General features: G+C 38.9%; 2 protein-coding genes across 3 annotated transcripts; both read left to right on the top strand.

Annotated features, from left to right (window-relative positions):
* Positions 1 to 317: 317 nt before the first annotated feature.
* ccdc106a (coiled-coil domain containing 106a) lies at positions 318 to 6,550 on the top strand. Its single transcript, XM_041792675.1, has 8 exons — positions 318 to 430; positions 953 to 1,022; positions 1,114 to 1,212; positions 1,302 to 1,523; positions 1,681 to 1,737; positions 2,679 to 2,960; positions 3,083 to 3,241; positions 4,739 to 6,550. The coding sequence occupies exons 2-8, from the start codon at positions 953 to 955 to the stop codon at positions 5,053 to 5,055; spliced, it is 1,206 nt and encodes a 401-aa protein (XP_041648609.1). The 5' UTR covers positions 318 to 430; the 3' UTR covers positions 5,056 to 6,550.
* A 1,653-nt stretch (positions 6,551 to 8,203) lies between these two features.
* u2af2a (U2 small nuclear RNA auxiliary factor 2a) lies at positions 8,204 to 18,915 on the top strand. Of its 2 annotated transcripts, none has more exons than XM_041793589.1 (12): positions 8,204 to 8,817; positions 9,647 to 9,788; positions 12,882 to 12,917; positions 13,191 to 13,294; positions 13,437 to 13,588; positions 13,712 to 13,828; positions 13,938 to 14,076; positions 14,214 to 14,293; positions 14,478 to 14,600; positions 14,761 to 14,847; positions 15,849 to 16,097; positions 16,903 to 18,915. In XM_041793589.1, exons 1-12 carry the CDS (start codon positions 8,769 to 8,771, stop codon positions 17,035 to 17,037), a joined length of 1,413 nt encoding a protein of 470 aa, XP_041649523.1. In that variant the 5' UTR covers positions 8,204 to 8,768; the 3' UTR covers positions 17,038 to 18,915. The 2 variants fall into 2 exon arrangements, with proteins under 2 accessions (XP_041649523.1, XP_041649522.1); XM_041793588.1 differs by having other exon boundaries at positions 13,938 to 14,094.
* Positions 18,916 to 23,472: the final 4,557 nt, after the last annotated feature.

Here is a 23,472-nt window from a genome sequence, read left to right as displayed (position 1 = left end):
CAGTGAAACAATGCCAGCATTTAAAAATTCGGAATATATTTTTCATAGAAATAATTTCAAGACTAATTATAAAATATCAATCTTATTCGTCACCAAAATTCTCATAGTTGTGTAACTTAGGTACATACAAAGTTATTTTTTACATAAACATTTTTCTTTCTTTTATTTTTTCTTAAACCGAGCTTTTAAACCCCTTCTTAGCTTAAAAAAAAACGTTAGAAAATACGCTGTAATTTTCATTCGGGGTAGTTTACTTGATAATCGGCTATTTCACTGTACCCGGAAGTGACGTCAGATTGTGCTAAAAGAATAACAGATGAAATTGTTATTGTTAGCTTGTTAGCTAGCAGCCGACCTCGTGAATGGAGATATGACGGAGTAATAACGTCTTATTACATGTGCACGATTAAGTTATTACAAACGGAAAGTGGTATGTACCCATTTTTGCATCATAAAAAGATTGCAAGAAGTATTATAATATCTAAATGACGGAATTAAAGTCTAAAGTGTTGAGTACTGACGGGAACTATAATTTTATTTATTCATTGCTAAATTCTTGCTAACGCTCTGCTAGGCTAACATATAGTAGAGTTAACGTTGACGTAATTCAGCCTCCACATCACCAGGCCACTGCTAACTCATATTTGAGTACCACATACAGTTTAACTGTTTGACGTTATGTTTGGATAAGTAGCTATATAACAACGTTAGTATTCATCTTCCGGCTTTAGAGCCTGCATCTATTACGACAGCTTATATTATGAAATCTTAAGCGGTGAATTGAACCTCCTACAAACAGCTGTGATCAATGATCATAGACATTGTTTTGACCAAATGAAGCCATGTGTGCATGGAAATCGAATGAAAAGCTCCTGCATTTACACAGTACAGCTTTTTATAAAAAAAGAAAACTTAAATTAATCAAAAACTAACTCCTTCTTTGCTTTGCGAGATGGAGGACGGAAACAGGACTGATGCTGCTTCCACATCTAAGAGCCACGCAGGCTCACTCCACCTGCAGAGTGAGGCTTTTAAAATACAACAAATCAATGAGATTTTTTAGACCTTAGGTCAAACATCATCACTACTAATGAGTCTGTTGTTTCTGTTTAGCTCCAAAAAACGAGGATACCTACGAAATTGCTATCCCCTATGAAGAAGGCAATTTTGAGCAGCAAGGATTTTTCAACCAGGATGCTCAAAATTTTGAAGGTGAATATCAACTTCCTTTTACCAAATCAATAAGTTCTTACTTGATGTGATTCTCTTTGGATAGAAAGGATTCTATCTGTCCCTCTCAGAGTCCCCCCAGACGTCTGCCCCGGCTCCAGTCAACAACTCCTACATGGTGATTACTAACCTGCGGACCCAGCTTCAGATCTCCCTGGAGAAAAACTCATGGCTGCAAAAAAGAATTGAGGACTTGGAAGAGGAGAGGGACTTCCTCCGTTGCCAGCTGGACCGCTTCATCTTTTCCACAAAGAGCCAGGGACAGGAGCAGAATCAGAGCCAGTACAGTAATGGTAGGGAGAGGGGACAGGTGTGCACTGACAGCCTGCCCAAGGAGTATTGGCTAAATTGAAAAAAACAAAACAAAACAAAACAAAAAAACACTTTTGCAAGGAAAGGTTCTAACAATAAAAAACTAATTAATGCCTCTTTGTATTTTACAATCTGTAGGTTATGAACCAAGAAGATTCAACTGGAGAGCCAGACGAGAGGATGAGCGCCCAGCAGGTAAGAAGAAAGATTAAAACTTATTAAAGCTCTAAAACAGAACAAAACAAAACAGACAAAAGAACAGCCATGATAAGATAAAACGGTGCAGCTTTTTGTAGTTCATATCTCATAATGTAGTAGCCACTTAGCATCTGCAGCACATATAGTTGTATTAAAACTATTAGTCAGCTGCTGATGAAGCTACCTTAATCATACAAATGATTACATTTTTCAGATCTCACATACAGTATTAGACATTGTTTATAACAACAATGTGATAACATGAAGAAATAGGGATGAAACTCAATCACCTGCCATGTACTTGTAAAGAAGTTCTGTGTAGTAAGACATTACCTACTAACCAATAAGCTGAATGAATAACAGATACATTTAGATATAAAAGAAAATAAAGAAATTTATTGCTTTAAACATGTATTAACTTGGTGCTTTCTTTCGTCCAATGTTGAAGGTATGTAATAATTAAAAGAAGTTCTCACCTGATAATATTCACAGGACCATCATGAACCATTGAGTGATAAAAACTAAATACCAACCACTGGTAACCCAGGGATGGCAAAAATGTCTTCTTCTTTTCATATTGTTGTCTTTATCCTTTTCTTGGGAATATCTAATCCTCTGTTCACTCTGTCAATCTTCTGACAGGGACTCTTCTTGATTAAAAAATTTTTCCCTTCAAAGTTAGTTTTTCATCACTATTAGAGACATTTAGGAACTCACAGATTCCTCCTAATGTCCTTTACATTCATGGCTAAAATAAAGTTACACAGAAAGCAATGTTAAAATCAGAAAATGTTCAACCCTTAGTAGAGCTTAAATTCCAACAAGCAGATGCAGGTAGATGCTACTGTAGTATTTACAGCCTGTCAACTTCTGTCTTTTTCCTCCCTATACTATGTTTAAGATTGCAGGTTTCAGTTATTTTGTCCTTCTCTTTACAGAGCAACAGAAGTCAGACTCACAACATTTCCCCTCACGTACATTTGTCCAGCGAAGGCCTGGTCCTCCTACTATGATGACATCCAAAAACCACGTCTCCAATCCACTTACCAGTCAGCTAGCCTCCATTAATGCTTTATTCAATTCCACACAATCCCAGTCTCTCATGCAAAACCACAGCCATAGCACTCCCAATACCACGGTTGGGGGCAGCAGTGGAAACAGTAACAGCGCTTCAAGGTCATCCATAAATGGCATGAGTGGACATGGCAGCGTAGGTCAAGGTAACGTAAACCACATGATTCTTTCTCCAGTTTTACTTGACGTTATACAAGTGAAGGAAAAACATGGCAAAAAATTGCCATTTGTGTTTTCTGACTTGTGCTTTTTAATATGTACTTGTTAGATTCCCTTTCACTCCTGGGAGAATCTGATGAGTACTTGGAGCAGGAAGGCTTCCTGGATGAGGAGGAGATGATCTCAGGGGAAGATGTCATTTCAGATACAATGAACAGCAAAATACATCAAATAAAGAGGAGGCGGGTCTTCAGAGAGAGGCAGAGAGGTAAGCAAAGGACAATGGTTTTGTTAGCAACATCTTCAATTGATTTTATAATTCAAACAAGTACAAACATAAATCTTACCCACACACCCACCACTTTTTGTCACCACATACACAATTAGTCTTGGTTGTACAGAGGGGTAGGAAGGGCTAAAGAGAATTCTAATCGCATAAAAGTACAAATACTGATAACTCATAGTATTAAGTGGCCAGTAGTTACTTTTAGTACCTGACAGGGGGGAGTTGGTGTGAGTAAATGTTATTCTGCCCCTAGTTGTAAAGATCAATGATAAACCTAAATAATGGACACAAAGGAAAAAGATTAAAGGCACAGGAAATGAGTTCTGCATCATCTGCCCTCCCAAAAGATTAAACATTCTTCACATTTTCTACTGTATACATAGAATTTTTCCACCCGCTTATATTAACATCTTAACATATTTTAGCAGCTTAGTCTTGAATTGAGAGCACCGTATCCATCTTTCAGGCACTAAGGAGAATCTGTGTTTATCAAGACACCTTTTTGGATTAACTTTTAATGTTTTAACCTCCCCAATTAGGCCTGACCCATCATATTACACAAATAGTCTGGACTGAAAGGAAGAAGGATGCCTGTAATCTAACAAAGATCATCAGATACCGCTGGTGAATCTTTCAGCCCCAGTATGAACCCCGGCTCCTGTAGATCCTTGAAAATTCTTGAAAAGTATTAAATCAGACTTTTTAATGTTAAGGCCATAAAAGTCTTTTAAAAGGTCTTATTTTGACTTGTGAGAGGTCTTAAAGTTTAAATGGCACTTTGCCTAAGACTTGTCTTAATCAAATCATAGTTTTCTGGCCAACTTTATATGCTTTTAATCATTGTTTTTTTATGGTTTTTCTTGTATGTTTTTATATGTTTGTCCATGTTACAGTTCTCAGGCCTACCAAGCTGCCCACTAAAAATATGAAAATATGTATGTGGTACTGAGTTCACTCAATTCAAGTCTTTAAAAGGTCTTAAAAAGTCATAATTTGATTTTAACAAGTTTGTAGGAACCCTGATGACAATCTAGACATCCTATCCTGTGCCTTTCTTGGAGCTGACATGCTGCAGTACCATTATTCAGTCCCTTGATCATCATGTAATAGTGCTAAAATGCCTCATGGCCTTTCCCTTATTGTATTTCATTTAGCTGAGGGTACTCTTTTTTTAATCCAGGAATCATTTTGTTGTACAAGGCCATGAAAAGATTTCAGCACACCATTGTGATACAGATTGCATAGTAATACGTTGCCCTTTTACAGCCTGTCCTCCCAAAGAAAAAGTGCTTTATTGATACATTATTTTGGGGGTTTGCCAAACAGTTGAAGAAACTTTCAAATGTGGATCAAAGTTAAAGGTCAGGGCCAGCTTAATCTGGAGAAGTTTTGTTCAAACTTCTCAATTCAGTAAGATTGCTTTAGAATGCAGTACGACTAAGACTGTTAGGGTAACTCGTGTGTATCTTTTCTCATCAGTTAAAGACGCTGCTGGGGTTCTGTTTCGATACAAGAAGATCCTGCTCACATACCAGCGTTTGAAAAATATGTCGAAAGCCTTCCAAATCCATGGTGTGGACCGCAACACAGTAGCTTCTACCACACCCATAGCTGAGCTGCTACTGGTGGCCCCTGAGAAGGTGGCAGAGGTTGGGGAATTTGACCCATCCAAGGAGAAGCTGCTGGACTATGCACGACGCTGCTACACTGCTTTGGATGAGGAGACACTTAACAGGGTGCAGGCCTTGAAAAAGAATAACATGCTTCTGCCCATATCCTACAGGTTCAGACATTAAAGGGAGAGAAAGAGTTATGTCTTGGAAACTTCAAGGCAAGGCTCCATACGAGGCACAGTTTAGCCCACAGACATGAGGAGTCACTATGCTGTCTCAGTGTCCTGGATCTGGCCATGTAAAGTGTGTCTGCCATCCTTTGGTCTTCAGAAGAATAAACATTTTAACTTGTCGTTTTACTGTCATCATGTTGTACAAGATTATCAGTGTTTTCTGCATAAGTGTAGGAATAGCAAAAATCTTTCTGCTTCACCTGAAAAGGGGGGAACAGTATTCTTATTTAGTAAATTGCATGTCTTTTCGAATCACAATCTGTCTTTGCTATTGGGATTATATGTTAAGGATTATTAAATGAAGAGAACCATTTTGGCTCGTTCATGTTTTGACCATGACGATTACAGAAAAACAAAGATTTTTTCTATCCTTAACATTTGGACCAACTGGTAATCAGTATTTTATGGATGTATTGTCTAGATCTTTCTTTAATCTCACAGTCTAAATGTTTTATTAATTAAATTATCACCTGTCTATGTGCAAGTGTGACACAATCAAAAAATGATAAAATAATTAGTTTTCAATCCCACTTTCTGTGTTTTTTAAAATTATTTTGCAGTCCTTTTTTTTTATTCTGGCCATTTTTACTCACCTTTACGTCTCTCTTGTGTGAGTAGTTTTTAGTCCGTTCAGTCTCAGATTAATGACTCCCTGAACTACACTGATTTACATACCATTTCTGCTGCTTTTAAAGAATGGGAAAACTTCAAAAAGGACACTGCTATAATCATTAGTAAAGACTAGTTCAGTATTATGTGGTGCCTTTTTTTCTGACAGTAGCATATGTCTGGCCAAAAGACCCCAGTTTTTGATTCAAATTTTAAAGCCAATAAGTTAATATGTGTTTGACTTAGATGCACTATAACACATTTACTATACTAGCAACAAGAAATTATGTCTAACTCTTGATTTGAATTAAAAAAAATTAAAAAATCTGATGCTGGTCACTAATCTACAAGACAAAGTATCAGTTCAGAACATAAATCTAGGAAAGAGCTAGGGAAAAAAATATTCATTTGTTTTTGTTTAGGTGATAGAATCTACTTTCTTAAAACTGAAAAAATATGGAATACTGAGATATTTCAATAGCCTTTTCCTAAAAGAAATCAGACACTCGCACAATGAGACGGATACTTTTTCAAACGGTTGAAATGGCAGTTCAACTGCTTACAGAATTTGCAAAATCACAGCTGGTTGCAGTGCTCTATCAAAGGAGTAATCTACAATGAAAGACTACTTTAAGTAGGATATGTTTAGTATATCTGAGCTTCTCTGGAGACTTGTACATAAATGATTTTTAAGGAAATTAGATTTTGCCTTTCATTCAATATCAGAAATCAGTTGGGGAAAAATGTGCAGCAAATGATATTGCTGCAAAAATGTTTTTATTTTGAAACATGTATTTTTTAATTTAAATTTATTCATTAAAGACCCTGTGAGAAACTTTTGCATTGTGTTTTAGCGCCCTCTGTTAACAAAGTGGTGCCTCTAATCTTTTGTCTTGTACATGTGTAAGAAATGTTTTTGATTAAACATCTCATCCTGATGTCTTTTAACTCTCCATCACACCACTCACTGTGGATCTTATTTGAAGAAAATGTTAACAGTTACAGCTTTTGCAACATGTAACGTCATTTAACACTTCAAAGGTGAGAGAGGTGAACAGTATGACATAATCTATTAATTGATACTTGTGCCACTGAAAGTCTTTTTCAGTTATAAGGTCATATATAAGTTTGTGGTTTTGTTAACTGGATAAACCAAAATGTTAATTTTTTTGAATAACAATAAACCATTAGAATTTAATTATATCTCTGTGTTAATACAAGTAAAATTCACTTGGATCCAAATTTGTTTGTAACATTCCTGTCTTTGCCACATCAATCCATCAGTCAATCAATCAGTTTATTCACAAAATCAATAAAAATGCAATACAATATATACATCATGATAGTTCATAAAAAACTCCTTTGTGAAATGGGACTCCCCAGAAGCTATGTGGAGCTTGTAAATAGGCATTTAACTTACACCATGATATGGTTTGTATAATTTTCTTTTGTAATATTTTTAATTTATCAACATAACCAGGCAGGGGTGGAAAAGTGCACAGCTGTTGTACTCAAGTAAAATTATAGTTACTCTGGTTAAAATCTTCAAAAGTAAAAGTACTGATCTATTAATTTTACTCATGTAAAAGTATTCAATTTAAAGTTTACTTTAAGTACTGAGTAGTTTCTAGGGCTGAACGATTTGGGATCATAATCCAATTGCATTTTCCCCCCTCAGTGTTGTGTTTGCAGTTTAACATGCAATTACTTTCAAAGGTCCTAATCTTGGGTATTTTTCAAGAAATAAGATATAAATCATTCTATATTTTAACCAAAACAATTTTAGATAAGTTGAACATAAAATGTTCTTTAGCCAGGCATAGATGTTAGGATGGCATAACATGATGCGTAAATCAATATGATTTACGTATCTTTGATCACATTAGTGAAAAAAAACTGAACAATTTTGAAAAATATATAACTGCGAGTATTTTTACATCTGTTGCGGATGCAATGTGCATTGTTGTACTGAAGAAAGCAAGATTTAAAAAAAAAAAAATGTGTAGAGCAAAATATTCCTGCTGCGAAAAATGTATGAAAATGTTTTTGACACACATTGGATTAAGTGCGGCTCAAATAGAGACCTGGCCAAGGTTAAAGAAGCTGCAAATGGTAGAAATGATCTTAGCTTGAAGGGACTTGTCGATGTGAACCCCCAGAGACTTTTTTTTATTTAACCCTTGCAATAGTCTATCCTGATATTAACATTTTTAGCATTATTTCGGCTTCCACAATATAAAAGGTTTAATGACATTTAAAGATAGTTTATTAAATCTAAACCAAGTGTCAGTATTTTCAGTTCCTTGTTTATATTATCGTGAAGATGATCCAAATTTCTGTGTGAAAAAAAAAATCAAAACCTGAAATTAGTGTCTTGCAAATACGGACGGACAGTACTTTGCAAATACGTTCACAAATTTTCTTTTTTTCCGTGTAACCATAATGCACATCTGTTTCGTATGTCTTTTTCACTCCCCGGAAACCTGTCATGCATCAACTTCCGGTGTCACGGGGTACCTGGGAGACGAAGCAAAAAAAGCGGGCATACCGAAATCTTTATTGGTTTTGTTTGTCTTTACGCACTGGGGAGCGTATATATCAAACGCATAGAGTCAAATACTTGCGCACGGTGGAACATTGACTCTTTGGGATTAACATTTTGCTTTGAAAGGGGTCTCATTCATTCGCCTCTCGGGCTAGCTAGCCAGCTAACGATCCTTCCCACCAGTGTCTGGAGTAGCGGGCCTATTCTTCTGGACTTTGCTACAAGCTAGCTAGCATTAGCAGGGTAACGCACGCGAACACGTTTTTTCTCAATGATTTTGTCTGTTGGGTTGTGAATAATCACCACACAGCTGATGTCTGTGCTGTTTAACGAGTATTGGAAGTTTTTTTGTTAAGAAGGCCGTTAAGTGAAACGGAATTGCTTCAGCTACATCGGCGTGGGACTTGTTATTTTTGCAAAGTGTTGTTCACTTTGTTGCTAGCTTAAGCTAGCCATCATCTACTGAACAACGCAGTCGCCGAAAGTGTAGTAGCCCTCAACTCCCGGAGATGTCGGACTTTGACGAATTCGAAAGACAGCTATCCGAAAACAAACAAGGTAAATTAATTAACTCTACACATACAACGAAACCTTGTTATGTGCATTTTAATACATTTGCCGCCATCATCTGAGACAGCCACGGATACGTCTAATAACTGGAATATTGCAAGCTGCATGATTACCACTTACTCCTGATTCATTTCAGATACTGTGTAGTTGTGTAGTATTACACGAATCAAAGTCATTATAACGTCACTAAAAGACAATAAAAGAACTAGGCTATACACTATACATATGTTGATAAATGGCCGAACAGTGAAACGTAATGTTGAAATCTACTTGCACTCTGTTATACAGGGGATGTCTATATCATGGTAGTCCTCCCGACGTTACCAGTTGACTGGCCCAGCTAGCATTCATTCTGTACAGCTGCTGTGTGTAGTCAACATATCCAGTGACTTTATTAATGACTATGGTTTTCTGAGAGGAAATCCAGCTGATTATACTCACTCCTCTATCTTCCAATAAGCTCCCCTGACACTTTAAACTCAAAATATACAGTTTCAAAATAAGGTCCTTATCAGTGTGAGCATACAAGCTGGCCATATATCACAATCCTGCCTGGTTTTCTAGTCCAAACTGAGCTGGAACACTTAATTCATTGAATGGTCAGTTTTATTGTTACTATTTGAACAAAGATTCATAGTCTGTGTCATTGCTCTGAATAAATTCCAGGTTGCCTACTTTGCCAGAGTATTTGAGATGTGAGCTGTAAGGATTTTTTTTCCTTGTCACTATCAATTAATTGCTCAACTTTCATCATTGACTATCTGTGCTTTTCATTTATATCCTCTACTTTAAGCCAACAATCATTTTATTCTCCCAGCTGAAAGGGACAAAGAGAACCGCCACCATCGCCGGTCCTCCTCCCGCAGCCGCAGCAGAGAGAGGAAAAGGAGGAGCAGAGACAGGGATAGACGCAGCAGGGACCGCCGTGGGGACAGTAAGGAGCGCAGACATAGACGCAGGTTCGTATCTATGCACAACCACTTATGTAGAAAGTGACATTTCATCATACCACCCCATATTGGCCTTACAGTCTGCACTGGGTGAAAAGCAAGTAGGGAGGTTTATCACTTAAGCATATGTCACCACCATGAATTGTTTTGTTTGAAAGAAAGATATAAAGATGCTTTTTTTTGGAAGGTGGGGGGTCCTAGTGCTCTTTTACACTTAGGGACATTTCATAGCAGTTGAGATGCAGTCATTGATGAACACTAGCATGCACTGACTATGGAGAGTTTAGCATTCCTCCAGTTGTGTGTGTTTTGCCTAATCTGCAAGAAGAGGTTTCCTTCCCCCTTGACTCTTCTTTGCATCTAACCATGGCCAACTGTGTTGAATGAGTTTGCATGTTTCAAACACACACAGACACTGGTGATGCACAGAATTATCTGTATGTTATTAGTATTGGCAGATATAAGCTTAAAAGTGAATTATTGGTTTAATGGATATGGCCTGCTGATATTTTGGCTGGAAAAATCTGCCTTTAGCAGCTGTAAATATTGCTGTACAAAAAAAAGGTTGGGGAGTTTTAGGCTGGACCAAAAGACCTATGTCAGCTGAAGTCTTTTTTGTTCATCACCATTCCTTACACTTTAAAGTGTGTTGAAGGACTGAAATTTGATAATTTGTTCATCATTACACTTTTTTGTATGTTTTGAAGACTAAAGCTTAGGGTCTGAAAAAAATATGGGTGCTGGGTGCTTAAAATATGGGTATCAGCTAAAATAATTTAGTAAATATGATATATTAGCGAACAAATTCACATAGGAAATGACACTGATCCCTTAGATGATCAAAAATCCAACTACCCTGTTAACCTTTCCCCCTATTATCCTATCGATATTATAGGTTGATCTCACGCCATTTAAACAAGACTCAAATATTAGCTGCAGTGCAAATTCACAGATGTGTCTGTATGTCTCAGGAGGCTGTGACTGTTGTGTGTAGTCTCAGAGACAATGATTAATATGGATGGGATCGTTCAGGTCAGTTATTCAAGGAAGTTAGAATGGTTCTCACTTTAGCATAATGTGACTAGCAATGTTGTTTCTGCAGCCTCTCATATTGTCTATTTTGGATGATGTTATTTTTAGCTCTTTCCCTTGGCCCGCTTTCACACTTGCGTGTGGCATTGTAGTAATTTTACCTCAAGCTTACAGGACAAACTTTTGTATACATAATGCATCAGTTGCTGCAGCGTCTTTAATACTTTAGATAATGTAATACAGAAAAGCCAGGCTACCATATGAATAATTATATAGACAATCCCACACCCACACTTTAATTGAAATTCAGACCGATGGATATTAATAGAACTGAGAAAATGAAATGCTTTGTTATTTCATAACAAGTTTACTCACGATGTCTTTGACACTTGCAGCCATGTGGGGTGTTTGTGCCTGCTTCATGCTGATGAGTTTAGACTGAACTTCTTGATCAAATCTCTTTAGGCTGAGGAATCATTTTCATCTAGGTGCAAGTTGTTTCCATGTGAGGAAACAGTGTTCACTCTTGGACAAACTTTGCACGTGATTTGAAATAGAGATGCCCTGACTAATTGACAACCAATCATTTTCATTAATACAAATAAGTGTTCAGTAGATCTGCTACTTTGCCTCTGTTCTCCTGTGATTAATACTCTGGTGCCTGTGGCTGAATTAAGCACTGTGTAGGAGTTGTTGTGTAGGTTAACATTGGCTAATTGAATTTCCAACCAGGAAGTATTTGCACACCAGTATTGAGAATCAAATTAAGCTGAAATGCAGCACCATTGACTTTAGACCCCTGCAAGATCACCCAAGTTTTCAAAATAGCCCCCCTTGTTAAAACTATTAATCCAGAGTCAAAATCCATGTAGAATCTAGCAAGATAAGCTAGTTAGCTAAGAAAATGAGGTGATATAATGTCATTATGATGCATGGGGTCGGTAAATGACCGTTTACAGGAAAGCATGGACACTGAAACCAAGTGTATTATGTTGGCGTTGATATAATATTAAGTAAACGTTTAAAACTGCTGTTACTTTAAAGACTAAAAGAGAGGAGACTGCAATGGACATGGAAAGTATAGCTGTTGAATTAGCTGAGGAAGAAGGAATTATTATGTGCTCATTTAGCCACAGAGAGAAGTGGATGAGGATATAAATGTCTGATATTTTCAGATGCTGGCAAGTAGGTTGGACTAGTTGTATCGCCATCTGCAGCGTTAATTAATTCAGATAAATTAACACGTGGTTTTTTAATTAATTATTGCAATGATGAATTCAGTTGCCCTTACTGTAGGATACAATGCTCCTTAGGCAGTTTTGTATTTCTCTAACCAAAGTAAGTAAAGGCGTGTTTTAGCTGTGTAAGAGTAGTCTGTAGTCCTTCTATCAGATTACACGGACACCTGTGATTTCTCAAAACACTACAGAACTGAGCAGTCTGACGGAGCACTAAATCAGATACTATTACAAAACACAAAATACAGTCAGAAAACAAAAAGAAAGTGATCAGGGCATCTCTAATTTGAAGTGTTGCTAATGTGTCTTTATAATAAATATGGTTATGAGCTGTGACATCCATGAATTGGGTTTGCATTATGCATTTTTATGATTTGAGTAACTCATCCCTTTTATGAGTGCTTGTAATGCTGCTTAAAACTTGACAACCCTGTACATTTTGTGACTGTGAATTTGACCTCTTGCCTGAGTCTTGCTCCTTGTCTTTCTGAGCTATTTGAAACATGCTACTGGAAGCACTTCATTAGAAGATGTAAAATTCAACCCCTGCACTGTGCAGCTGCTGTGTTTTTGAGGATTTCCTTTCTGGTTTCATTGCATCCGTAATTGTTCAGGAATGGTATGGCATGTCAGCTGTGAGACTCTCCAAATGCACCGGTTTGTCACCTGAATTGAAAAGGATTTTAGAAACATATTTTGAAATGGCTCCTGTTTGCTTTTTGTATTTGGCAAGGGTGATAGAAATTTAGGCTTTAGTGTTGTGAAGTAGAAATGTTGGTGAATGTCATGGTTGATTTGAGAAAAATGTGAAACCCTTCCAATGTCATTTCAGCTCACCATCCAGCTACCCTCAAGACAATGCTGGAAGGTAATACAGCAATTTAACACAAAGCCAGTTTGGGCATTTTTGCAACAACTGCAATTTAATGACCTCCTCTGATTCTATATACTGTTGATTCATTTGTAAATACTTGCCTGGATCGGGCTTTCTCTTTCCTCTAATCCTTTTACCATTACGTGTAAGAGTTTTTCAAACTGATCATCGGATCTCATAGTTAGTTTACTGCTATACTATTCAGAATCATCTTTTACTCATTGACTGTTATACTTTTATTTCACCTGTCTGTTTTTCCTCAAACAGCCGCTCTCCACACCGTGAGAAGAAGAAGAAGGTCAAGAAGTACTGGGATGTCCCTCCACCTGGTTTTGAACACATTACCCCCATGCAGTACAAAGCCATGCAAGGTGAGATTTCTTCAATTGGTTCATTTTTAAGAGCCTTCAGTTGTTAGTGCAATCTTACCGTAACGTGCTATATGCTGTTATATTGAGTTAAAAGTAAACCAAGATTTAATATCGGTTTCCTGTTCATGGCTACCCTCTCCAGCTGCAGGCCAGATCCCAGCCACAGCCCTCCTGCCGACCATGACTCCAGATGGCCTGGCTGTTACCCCCACCCCTGTACCTGTAGTGGGCAGCCAGATGACCCGGCAGGCCCGTCGGCTCTATGTGGGCAACATCCCATTTGGTATCACAGAGGTGAGCTGTAGCACAGCTTTAGAATCCTGTTTTTGTCCAAAGTTTTCCGTGAGTATTTTTATAGTTTATTTTGATTATTACTGTAATGAATTAATGAAATGAGCTGTTCTCTCTTGTATGTAGGAGTCCATGATGGACTTCTTCAATGCCCAGATGCGTTTGGGTGGTCTTACTCAGGCCCCTGGAAATCCTGTCCTTGCAGTACAGATCAACCAGGATAAGAATTTTGCCTTCCTTGAGGTGAGATAAAAATAAAAAATGAACCTGTCATCTGTTTTCCCTGAGTTGACCTATTTCACCATGTTGATGGCTGTTTAAATTGTAAACCTGTGTCTGTCCATGTATGTAGTTCCGTTCAGTGGATGAAACGACTCAGGCCATGGCCTTTGACGGCATTATATTTCAAGGCCAGAGTCTCAAGATCCGTCGTCCCCACGATTACCAGCCGCTGCCAGGGATGAGTGAGAACCCCAGTGTCTATGTGCCTGGTACACAGACAATTAATGGTTTTTAACTCTTATGTACTTGTGGCATAATTCATAAGTCACTAATTCATTCTCTACAGCTGCTAGCTCTCCGTGCTTCTCAGTTTATGTTTGCTTGTGTCGTCTACTACTTCCTGTAGGTGTGGTCTCCACAGTGGTGCCTGACTCGGCTCACAAACTCTTCATCGGCGGCTTGCCCAACTACCTGAATGATGATCAGGTCAGTGTTTCTGCACCAGAGAGCTCCCTGTAGAAACCCTGGATATAATTTAAGTCTTGCAGTCATTTAGTTTGGTCATATGCAGTACTAATTAAATGACACCTATTTGTAGTCTTGATTTAAGGGTCATTAGTCTTGTAAACTCAGGTGTTTTAGAGTGACCGCTTTGTCTTTTGTGTCCCAGGTGAAGGAGTTACTGACGTCATTTGGCCCCCTGAAGGCCTTCAACCTGGTGAAGGACAGTGCTACAGGCTTATCTAAAGGATACGCCTTCTGTGAATATGTTGATGTTAACCTTAATGACCAGGTAATAAGGAAAAATATAGTACATTTTTGTGCTGATTATAATATAATTTTACAGAGCCACTAAATGAAGCCTACATTTGCTTTCAAACACCACCATTGCGTGTGTGTGTGTGTGAATGTGTTTTGGTTGAAAGTACTTATAAACCTTGACATTGTTGCAGGCCATAGCTGGGCTGAACGGCATGCAGCTGGGAGACAAGAAACTGCTGGTGCAGAGGGCCAGCGTGGGATCTAAGAACGCTACTCTGGTGAGTGTCCAACAGCTGGACAGATGACAGCAGCATGGTGGGAGGCTGGGTGCTTTTTAGGATTTGCTGATACAGTTGAAGACACATAATTGATTAAATCCACTAATGTAATTTATCTAAACCACTCTAAGGCAAACATCTCGGTGAACTTAAATTTGCCATAAAATTTTAAATGTATTCTTAACATACTCTAAAATGGCTGTGATTTGAAATCTGACAAGCACGAATATGAGCACAAATGATTCTTACTTTCAAGTAAGTAGCATGAGATTATAAATAAAGTCTCATATTAAAAAACAGACCATATTTGCAAAAAATTCGAGTAACTTCAGAGGCAAATGGTTTGGAGCAGCTTGTACAACAATAATTTTAAAATGTTCCAACTGATTTGGGCAGATGAAGTATAGAAAATACCTTTTCTAGCTTTAAGAGATACCCAGAGGTGATTGGAGCCTGAAGATATTAAAACAATGTTTTAATTTATGTGAATGATTTCTGGTTTTATTCCCAAAACAGTGCACAAGACTGTATTTTTACGATATCTTATACTAAGAGTAATTGAACTCCTGTTTGGATACAGACCTACTTTTATTTTGAAAGAAAAGAAGGAACTTCAGGAAGATCATAGGTTATGACATAGAATTAACCGTGTAAAAATTACTTATGGATTGAAAAGAAAATAAAGGCAAGTAATAAATGAGACGTTTGATAACACAGAGTGCAGATGACTTTTGATTTATCCATTGAGCTGTCTGCTTTTTAAAGTAATATGAGACATTATAGTGCAATGATGGACTTATTTTACATCACTGTGGCTGGGAGGGGAGGGAGATGCATTGGCTTCACCACAGTGTGCTAGAAGGGAAAATAAAACATGATTAATGTGTTTAAAGAAAACATAATGTAAATAATGTAATGCCTTAATCACATTGTGATTACTGCTGAAAGCCCTAGGACATTTTTTATAAACCTTTTCCATACCAATGTGTCTGTCCCTCCAGACAAGTATAAACCAGACCCCAGTGACACTGCAGGTGCCGGGGCTGAACAGCTCAGTGACTCAGATGGGTGGCCTGCCTACAGAGGTTCTGTGTCTGATGAACATGGTGGCCCCAGAGGAGCTGCTGGATGATGAGGAATACGAGGAGATCGTGGAAGACGTCAGGGACGAGTGCAGCAAGTACGGCCAAGTGAAGAGCATTGAGATACCTCGACCTGTGGACGGCCTGGAGGTTCCTGGCACCGGCAAGGTAGGGTCTTTTAGAATTGATTCACGAGTCCAAGGGTTGAAACGTGGTTGCATCACACCAGTGATGGCATGACAGCCATCATGCGTAAATGTCTGCATAGTTAACAGCAGATGTAAGATTCAGTATACACAGATCAGTGAGGGTAGTGCTGAGATAAAGGTGATGTAACATAATGTGGCTGGAGGTGTTGGTAACAAACCACAGTGACAAACACATCCATTAACTTAGCTGACTGCAGAAAAATTCTGTTGGAAGTTGCCATTGAAACCTGTGAAACCTATGTGTTTTGGTACAGTTAGATTTTTTGTGAATTCAGAACTTGGGAGTACCGTTGAATTCAGTCTATACCTATAAAAGTACCGAATTTGGTACCCATCCCTACTTACCTTCACACCAGCCAATTGAGCCTCAACCCAGGCAGACTTCACAGATGATGTGTTCACTGGTCACCTTTCATTTGAGCTGATCTGATGCTACTGCCAATTATTGGTGATTTTTATGGGAGCTGCTATCTCAGAACTATTCTGTCATCTCAGTGTCGATGTGTTATTAGTTTACATCACACTTATCAGGTAGTTGTATGTGGTGTGAGTTCTGTGGTGTACCCTCTAGTGGTATCCTCCAGTTACATGCCCCATTCATAATCAAGTATATTTGCAGTTATGCTCATGATGCAGCTGTAGCCTACTTCAAAGCAAGCTTGAACAGCAAGTATAGTCTTGTCTAGATGTGAGTTGTGTTGTGTTAAATATTTTCAAAAGTGAAATGATTGTCATGTCATTGTCTTTATTTCCTTCTCCTTTAGATCTTTGTGGAGTTCATGTCAGTCTTCGACTCCCAGAAGGCCATGCAGGGACTGACTGGAAGGAAGTTTGCCAACAGGGTGGTGGTGACCAAATACTGCGATCCGGATGCTTATCACCGCCGGGACTTCTGGTAGAGAAGGCACGAAGAAAAGACAGGAGGGGGGGTGGGGGGTGGGGGGGTTGTTGTGTACCTGCCATTCCAATTCAGCCCCCTCATTGATTAGGTCGATGAATGAGTAATCACTTATGGATGTCAAATGTAACATTTTAAAGTCGTCATAAATATCCAGCTGTCACAGTTTGGAACTGAAAAGGGGGAAGGTTTCTATGTGGGCTATAATGGAGGGGGCTGGGTTTGGATGGTGAGGTCTTCACTTGGCGGATGAGGGGGCTAATTTTTGAGAAACGTGTAATAATAGGTCCAGGGTGGGATGAACATTTTTTATACTTTGTGAGACAGGGATGTCATTTATGGGTGGGAGGGGGGTGCCATACTTTAAGGTTTGTATTTAAATGAACGTAGCCTGTTTTAAGTTCATTAGGGAGGAGCTTCAGTATGGAACTAACTGGACTGTTGTGATGGAGAAAACAGGATTGTTTATTCGCTATAGGGGAGGAGTGGGGGAGATGGAGAGGAAGATGGGGGCATTTTTGTTTGACCATCCAATGTAGATACACAGTAGCTGTAACATCCACTTCAGTTTTGCCGTCGTCATTTGGAAAGTAAGAGGAAACACCTCATTTTAGATTTATTTTTCCATGTTTGGACTCATTTCTTCTTGTTTCTTCATTTCCATCAGTCCACCGCCCCCCTCAGGACGATTGTTAGAACATCTGTTGTTTAATTGGACTGTCTGAATGTTAACTGTAAATGTTACTCATACTGTGTGTAGCTTCACTGATTCGAGCTGTAATATCACCTTGTATTCAGCCGCAGAATAACATGAACTGCAGGAAAGAACCGATTTTCTTTTTTGTTTTCTTTACTGTTTTTTTTTTTTAAACATCCATCATTTGTGCACAGCTTTTTAACAGGTGAGACTGTTTGTGTCTCAGCAGTTCGCCCAAGAGCTCATAAACAAGAACCCGTGGAGAGGCAAACAGATTGGAATTTAATAAGAGATTGATCTCCTCTTTACCAAAAAGCCTTAATTGTTATGTCAAAACACTGAAAAGAAATTCGGCTTTCCCCCTCATCATCAATGAAACCTGTATGTTCATAGATGTCGCTGTCTTGTACTGAAACTTGCATCACCAGTTTTGATTCTTTCCTTGTTTCTTGGCAGATTTGGGCTGTAAGATGTGTTGGACACGGTTGTTTTTCTGTGCAACGTCTCACCTCTTTGACCAAGACCAAATAAACACATGACTAATACCCACTGCTCATGTTGTACTGCAAAGTGAAACCAAAACCACACAAATTCTCCAGGCCTGATTTCTAAAAAAAATAAAAATAAAAAAATCTCAAACAAGTGATGTCTTATCCACATAAAAGAATTACAACTGAACACGTAACAGCAACAGCATGTTTCTGTAAATTTAAAGCCTGCAGGCAACAAATTGATACATTTCTTTCGAACAAGTTAAAGCATTTAACATTTCAGTGTTCATCTCTTCTTATTTTATTAACTGTAGCTAATGGAGGAGCTAGTTGGGGTGTTGACTGCTTAAACCAAACCTGGATTTCTCCCATCTCCCTTGTCTTGATTCTCTGAGGACCACACGTTTACACTTTACGGGCTGCTTTCATTTGATACTTTGCTGACTCAGAACGGCACTGAAGACAGACTGTCAGTGATAACACTTATGAGATGTTACTCCTTACTTTCTGAAACCTGCTTTCTTAGTGTCACTGTGTCATTACTTTTCTTTTTTCTCTCTCTTGGAAACAAATGTGATTTCTTAAATGATTTAAACCTAAAAAAAACACATCTAGTTTATAAGAGCAAAAACGGTCTTTCATTTGTCCAATTTGTTTTAAAATGTTGATTAAAAAGCAAATTTACATGAAGCCTTTCTATTTTTTGCCTCCTCTCTTGTGCACGCCCACCTTGCTGCAGCATAGTTTTTTTTCATCCACTGGGTGATGTCATTCTCAGTTAATTATGGAAACAGTAGACTGGAGCCACGTCTAGTCACTTTCATTCAGCTGATGACATGATTTACTCAGCTGTAGTTAATTTGAATGTCCGAACGATGGAGCCATTTCACAGTCACAGAAAGCAGATTTTAATGCCATTAATCCTCTCAGTGCTCCTTATAAATCACAAGGCAAAGTGTAATTGAGACAAATGTAACTAAAATATGGATGGAATAACTGAATTTTTAAGTTTTAATGTAGGAGTGACATCAAATCCCAAATCCTATTCACTAAATACACAATATGGACAAAAGTATTAAACCGCTTGACCATTTCACCATCAGGGACTGTAATGACATTGTATTCAGATACACATTAATATGAAGTTGCAGCTATAACAGCCTCCACTCTTCTTGGAAAGCTTTTCAAAAGTTTTTGGAGTGTTTCTGTGAGAATGTGTGCCAATTCATTTGGTAGAACATTTATGAGGTCAGGCGCTCATGTTTGTTGAGAGAGCCTGGCTCCCAGTCTCTGTTCCAGTTCGTCCCAAAGGTGCACAATGGGACAGAAATCGGGGGTTTGTGTGGGCCAGTCAAGTTCTTCCACACCCCTTTAAAAACAAGGGGTAGGGGTAAAGATTAGAAATGTGATTACACTTGTTTTTCGACTCAGGGTTTCCGTACTCTACCACTTTGCCATTCCAGCATTTACTCCAACATTTTCATGCACGGGCCATTGTCAGATAAAAGATTTCAATAACAAAGACCACGCAAAAGAAAAATGGGTTTAAAAACTTTGATATTGAGATTATTAAAAGGGTGTAGCAATGGAGGAATGAAGGCATGAGGGTAAGGATAGAAGGATAAAGGGATGACAATAGAGTTAAGGAAAGAAGGGATGGGGTAAGGGTCCAGGGTTGAAGTGATGAGGGTGAGGGTTGAGGGATTAGGGTTAAGGTCTAGCAAAAGGGATGAAAAGATGAGAGTAAGGGTCGTGAGATGAAGTGATGTGGATAGGGGATGAGGGTAAGAGTAGAGGGATTAGGGCATGGGTCAAGGGATGAAGTGATGAGGGTAAGAGGGGTGGGAAGAAGGGATGAATTTCAGAGGAACTGAGCCGATGGATGCAGAGATGATGTTTGGCTGTTGTGAGCTGGTTCGACTCGATGAAAGCTGAGGATTTGAGACTTGAGTATCTGACATTGATTATGTTCTTAGATGGATGATCAACCTGTTTGAGCTGGCGATGGGGCAGCTACAGGAAGTTGGAGGAGTCGAGACCTGGGTGGAGGGTTGAATGAGTGACTGGTGTCCCCTGATGTTACAACATGAGGGAATCAGAGGGGTAGAGACTCTTGATGGGGGAACATCTTGTCTCTCTCGGTAAGGAGCTCCATGTGGTTCTTGAATTTAGGAAGTTAGGAAAAACTGTTTTGGGTTGGAGTGATGTGAGAGCAGAGTCAGAGGCCTGCATATATACGTTTGGCAGTGAAAATGGGATTTTGTAGAGTGATCTTTTTACTGAACAGAGTTTATAAATCTATATTTAAGAGAAATATTTCTATTTTTTTCACACCAAATACAGTATGGTGCTCTTCAAGCACTTTACTCTTTTTTGAGTTGGAGCAACATTGTTGGTCACTTGAACAAAATCCACCTGATAATTCAGTGGTTTAAAAAAATATACTTTTCTTTTATATTCCAGCCAGTCCACAAGAGCACATAAGCCTGGTCAGCAGCAATAACGGCTACAAACTGTGTGTCCACCTGGGATTTATCCAACAGGGAGGGACTGTAAAACAGTCACAGAAAAAGCAACAAATCTCTGACATGAAATAATGTCCTGTGTCAGCTCTCTGCTGCCCGTCTCCATCTGCATCGCTGCACCCCACTGCACACTCACACACACACACACACCCCACAGCAGGGCCACACTGATGCAGCACTCTCCATCCTGACGTTCCCTGAGGGTGTGGATAAAACAGCAGCTCTCCTGGGCTGCAGAGGCTGAGTCCAGCAGAGGAAACATATCAAACTGACCCTACCTCTGCTATATGCTGCCTAACATGAGACCTATTAGATGTTATTACAGCAGCCCTCTGAAGGCCTCATGCTGCAGTGAACATTGTAGATACATTACCTCCCTCTAGTGGTGGATGTAAAGCTCCAGTGATGGTCATTGTCATTCTGGGCAGTGCCTCCCCATTGATCCTCATTCAGAAAGATAGAATACTGCAGCAGTGCTCGGATGGATGCAGGACTTTGTGTACCTTTGGCACTGACTAAATTGGATGACAAAAAAGTAAACATCCTTTGAAACAGTTTGGCACTATAATTCTCCACACATGGGTACGTAGAGAGGTCAGGCTGAATGAGTTCATGAGGAAAAGCACAGGTGAGAGAAATTAAATAGAAATAACAAAATATTCAGGGTCCTGTTATTGTTCATTTTAGCTCACAAGTGCACCGACAAGGACACTTGAATATTCTAACATCTTAATAAAATTCGAGATGTCAATCCATCATCTATAATGCTTGTCCTGGTAAGGGTTTCCAGGGACTTGTCGTTGCAGTTAGACTAACAAGCATTACTGTGGTCAGTGGGAGCAGATGGAGTACCTGGAGTGAACCCATACATGCACAGGGAGAACATGCAAACGCCAACAGAAAGGTCAGGCCTTTTTGTTGTGAGGCAACAATGCCAGCCACTGCTCCACTGTGCATGCAATACAAATGCAAATAAAAAATAGAATGTGATGGTTTGCAAAACTATGAAACCCCATTTTAACTGAAAATAGCTCAAAGACAACACACATATATGATAAATGATGAACATATCCATACACTATATATTCAGTATATATGCTAATATTTCCAAAACTCATTTTAGGAAAAAAGGAAAAGGAAAGGAAAAAAAGGTGGGAAACCACTGCCCTAATTGGTTCTTAACTGGTTTAGATCAGAGGACTCCTTCTCTTTGGAAATCAGGATTTCCACCGCTCTACACCAGTCTCTTTGGATAGATTGTTCCTCCCATTCTAGTAATCGCCACAGAAATCAGGACATTTGGTGCACTTTTATAGACCTGGTTGAGGACTCCATTTGGCCCTGGGGCCAACAGCTGGATCATCCAACTGAGCAAGAGACTGGAATGCTGAAACCAGTAAGGGGAGGATGGTTGTGGTGGCCAAAACCAGCTTTGAGATGCTAAAGCCACAGACACACACTTAGCAAGGAAATAAACACTCTGCTTCTTGCTACACTTGTCCCTAACTCCCTTGCAAAAGTAACCTAAATATGGTCTTTTATTAAGGGTAATTTGCTTTATTTAAAGTTGCTAAAATACCCTAAACGAGTGGGAAATACATCTCAACTCTATTGCTGATTAAATGAAACATTGATTCTGGCCTCAAACTCTTCCATTTCAAACATTAAGCACGTTTTTACAATCGTTTTTTAAAAATCATGTGCTTTCAAATATAATGCATATAGTCATGCTGCATTTGCAGCCCTTTCACATTTCAAAATTCATGTACTATGCTTTTTAACTTGTTAAAGTTATTGACTTTATTGTCTTTTAAATTGGACTAAAACATTTAGGCACATTATGAAATGTAGTGCAATGAGTAAGACTATTATCCACCATAAGAAAAGTTCTTTGGGCCATTTTTTTCAAAGTCTTAATGATATTTTTATTAGATTCTTGAACCCAAAATACTACTTGCATTTATAAATGACTTTCAATAGATATACCTCAGTGAAATTTGGAATAGTTCCCTTATTTCTCTGTTTTATTCCCATCTTTTGACACTAAAAGCTATAGTCCACCCAGGAACCCTTCCTCCACTGTAGTGACCCCCCCAGCATACCCACTGTAGGAGACACTTGCAGCTGTAAATGTGCACTATGGTTATGGTCAGTGCATGCATGGCTGCCTACATGTGTGCACTTTAGTGAGTTGGAGCATAACTCTGCCCTGCTGACAGAGCCACTTGAGTGATGTGGAGACAAGATTGTTCACATCAGCATACTGTAGATTATTGATGACATTATATGACAGAGAGCAGAGAGAGGCTGCTGTGTAATTAGAAGCAACGTCATTTTAGAGAACAGACACGCATATGTGCATTAAAATAGATGACTCCCCTCTGCATTTATTCATTTATCCTTGCTGTCATATGCTCAGTATGTTTCCTCTCTTTGAGTTAGTCCATCTGCACACTGGCACTGTGACTTTTCAGCAATATCTCCTAAAAAAAGTAACAGAGCCGTACTGTTTTTGACATTGTAGGTGTTTAACTTCCTGCCGGCCTGCAGCCTGGTTTGTCCCTTTTCTCTCGTTCTCTCCTCAACTGTCCCTGACTCACTTTCGCTTTGCCTCCCTCCCATCAGTGCCCCTCTCTCTCCCCTCTCTCCCTGCCCTCTCTCTCTCTCTCTCTCTCTCTCTCTCTCTCACTGTGCCACGTATGTAACCCAAACTGCACAGGAGC

The sequence above is a fragment of the Cheilinus undulatus genome, linkage group 8, assembly GCF_018320785.1.
Source record: "Cheilinus undulatus linkage group 8, ASM1832078v1, whole genome shotgun sequence".
NCBI lineage: Eukaryota > Metazoa > Chordata > Actinopteri > Labriformes > Labridae > Cheilinus > Cheilinus undulatus.
This window is presented reverse-complemented; position numbering and strand designations above follow the sequence as displayed.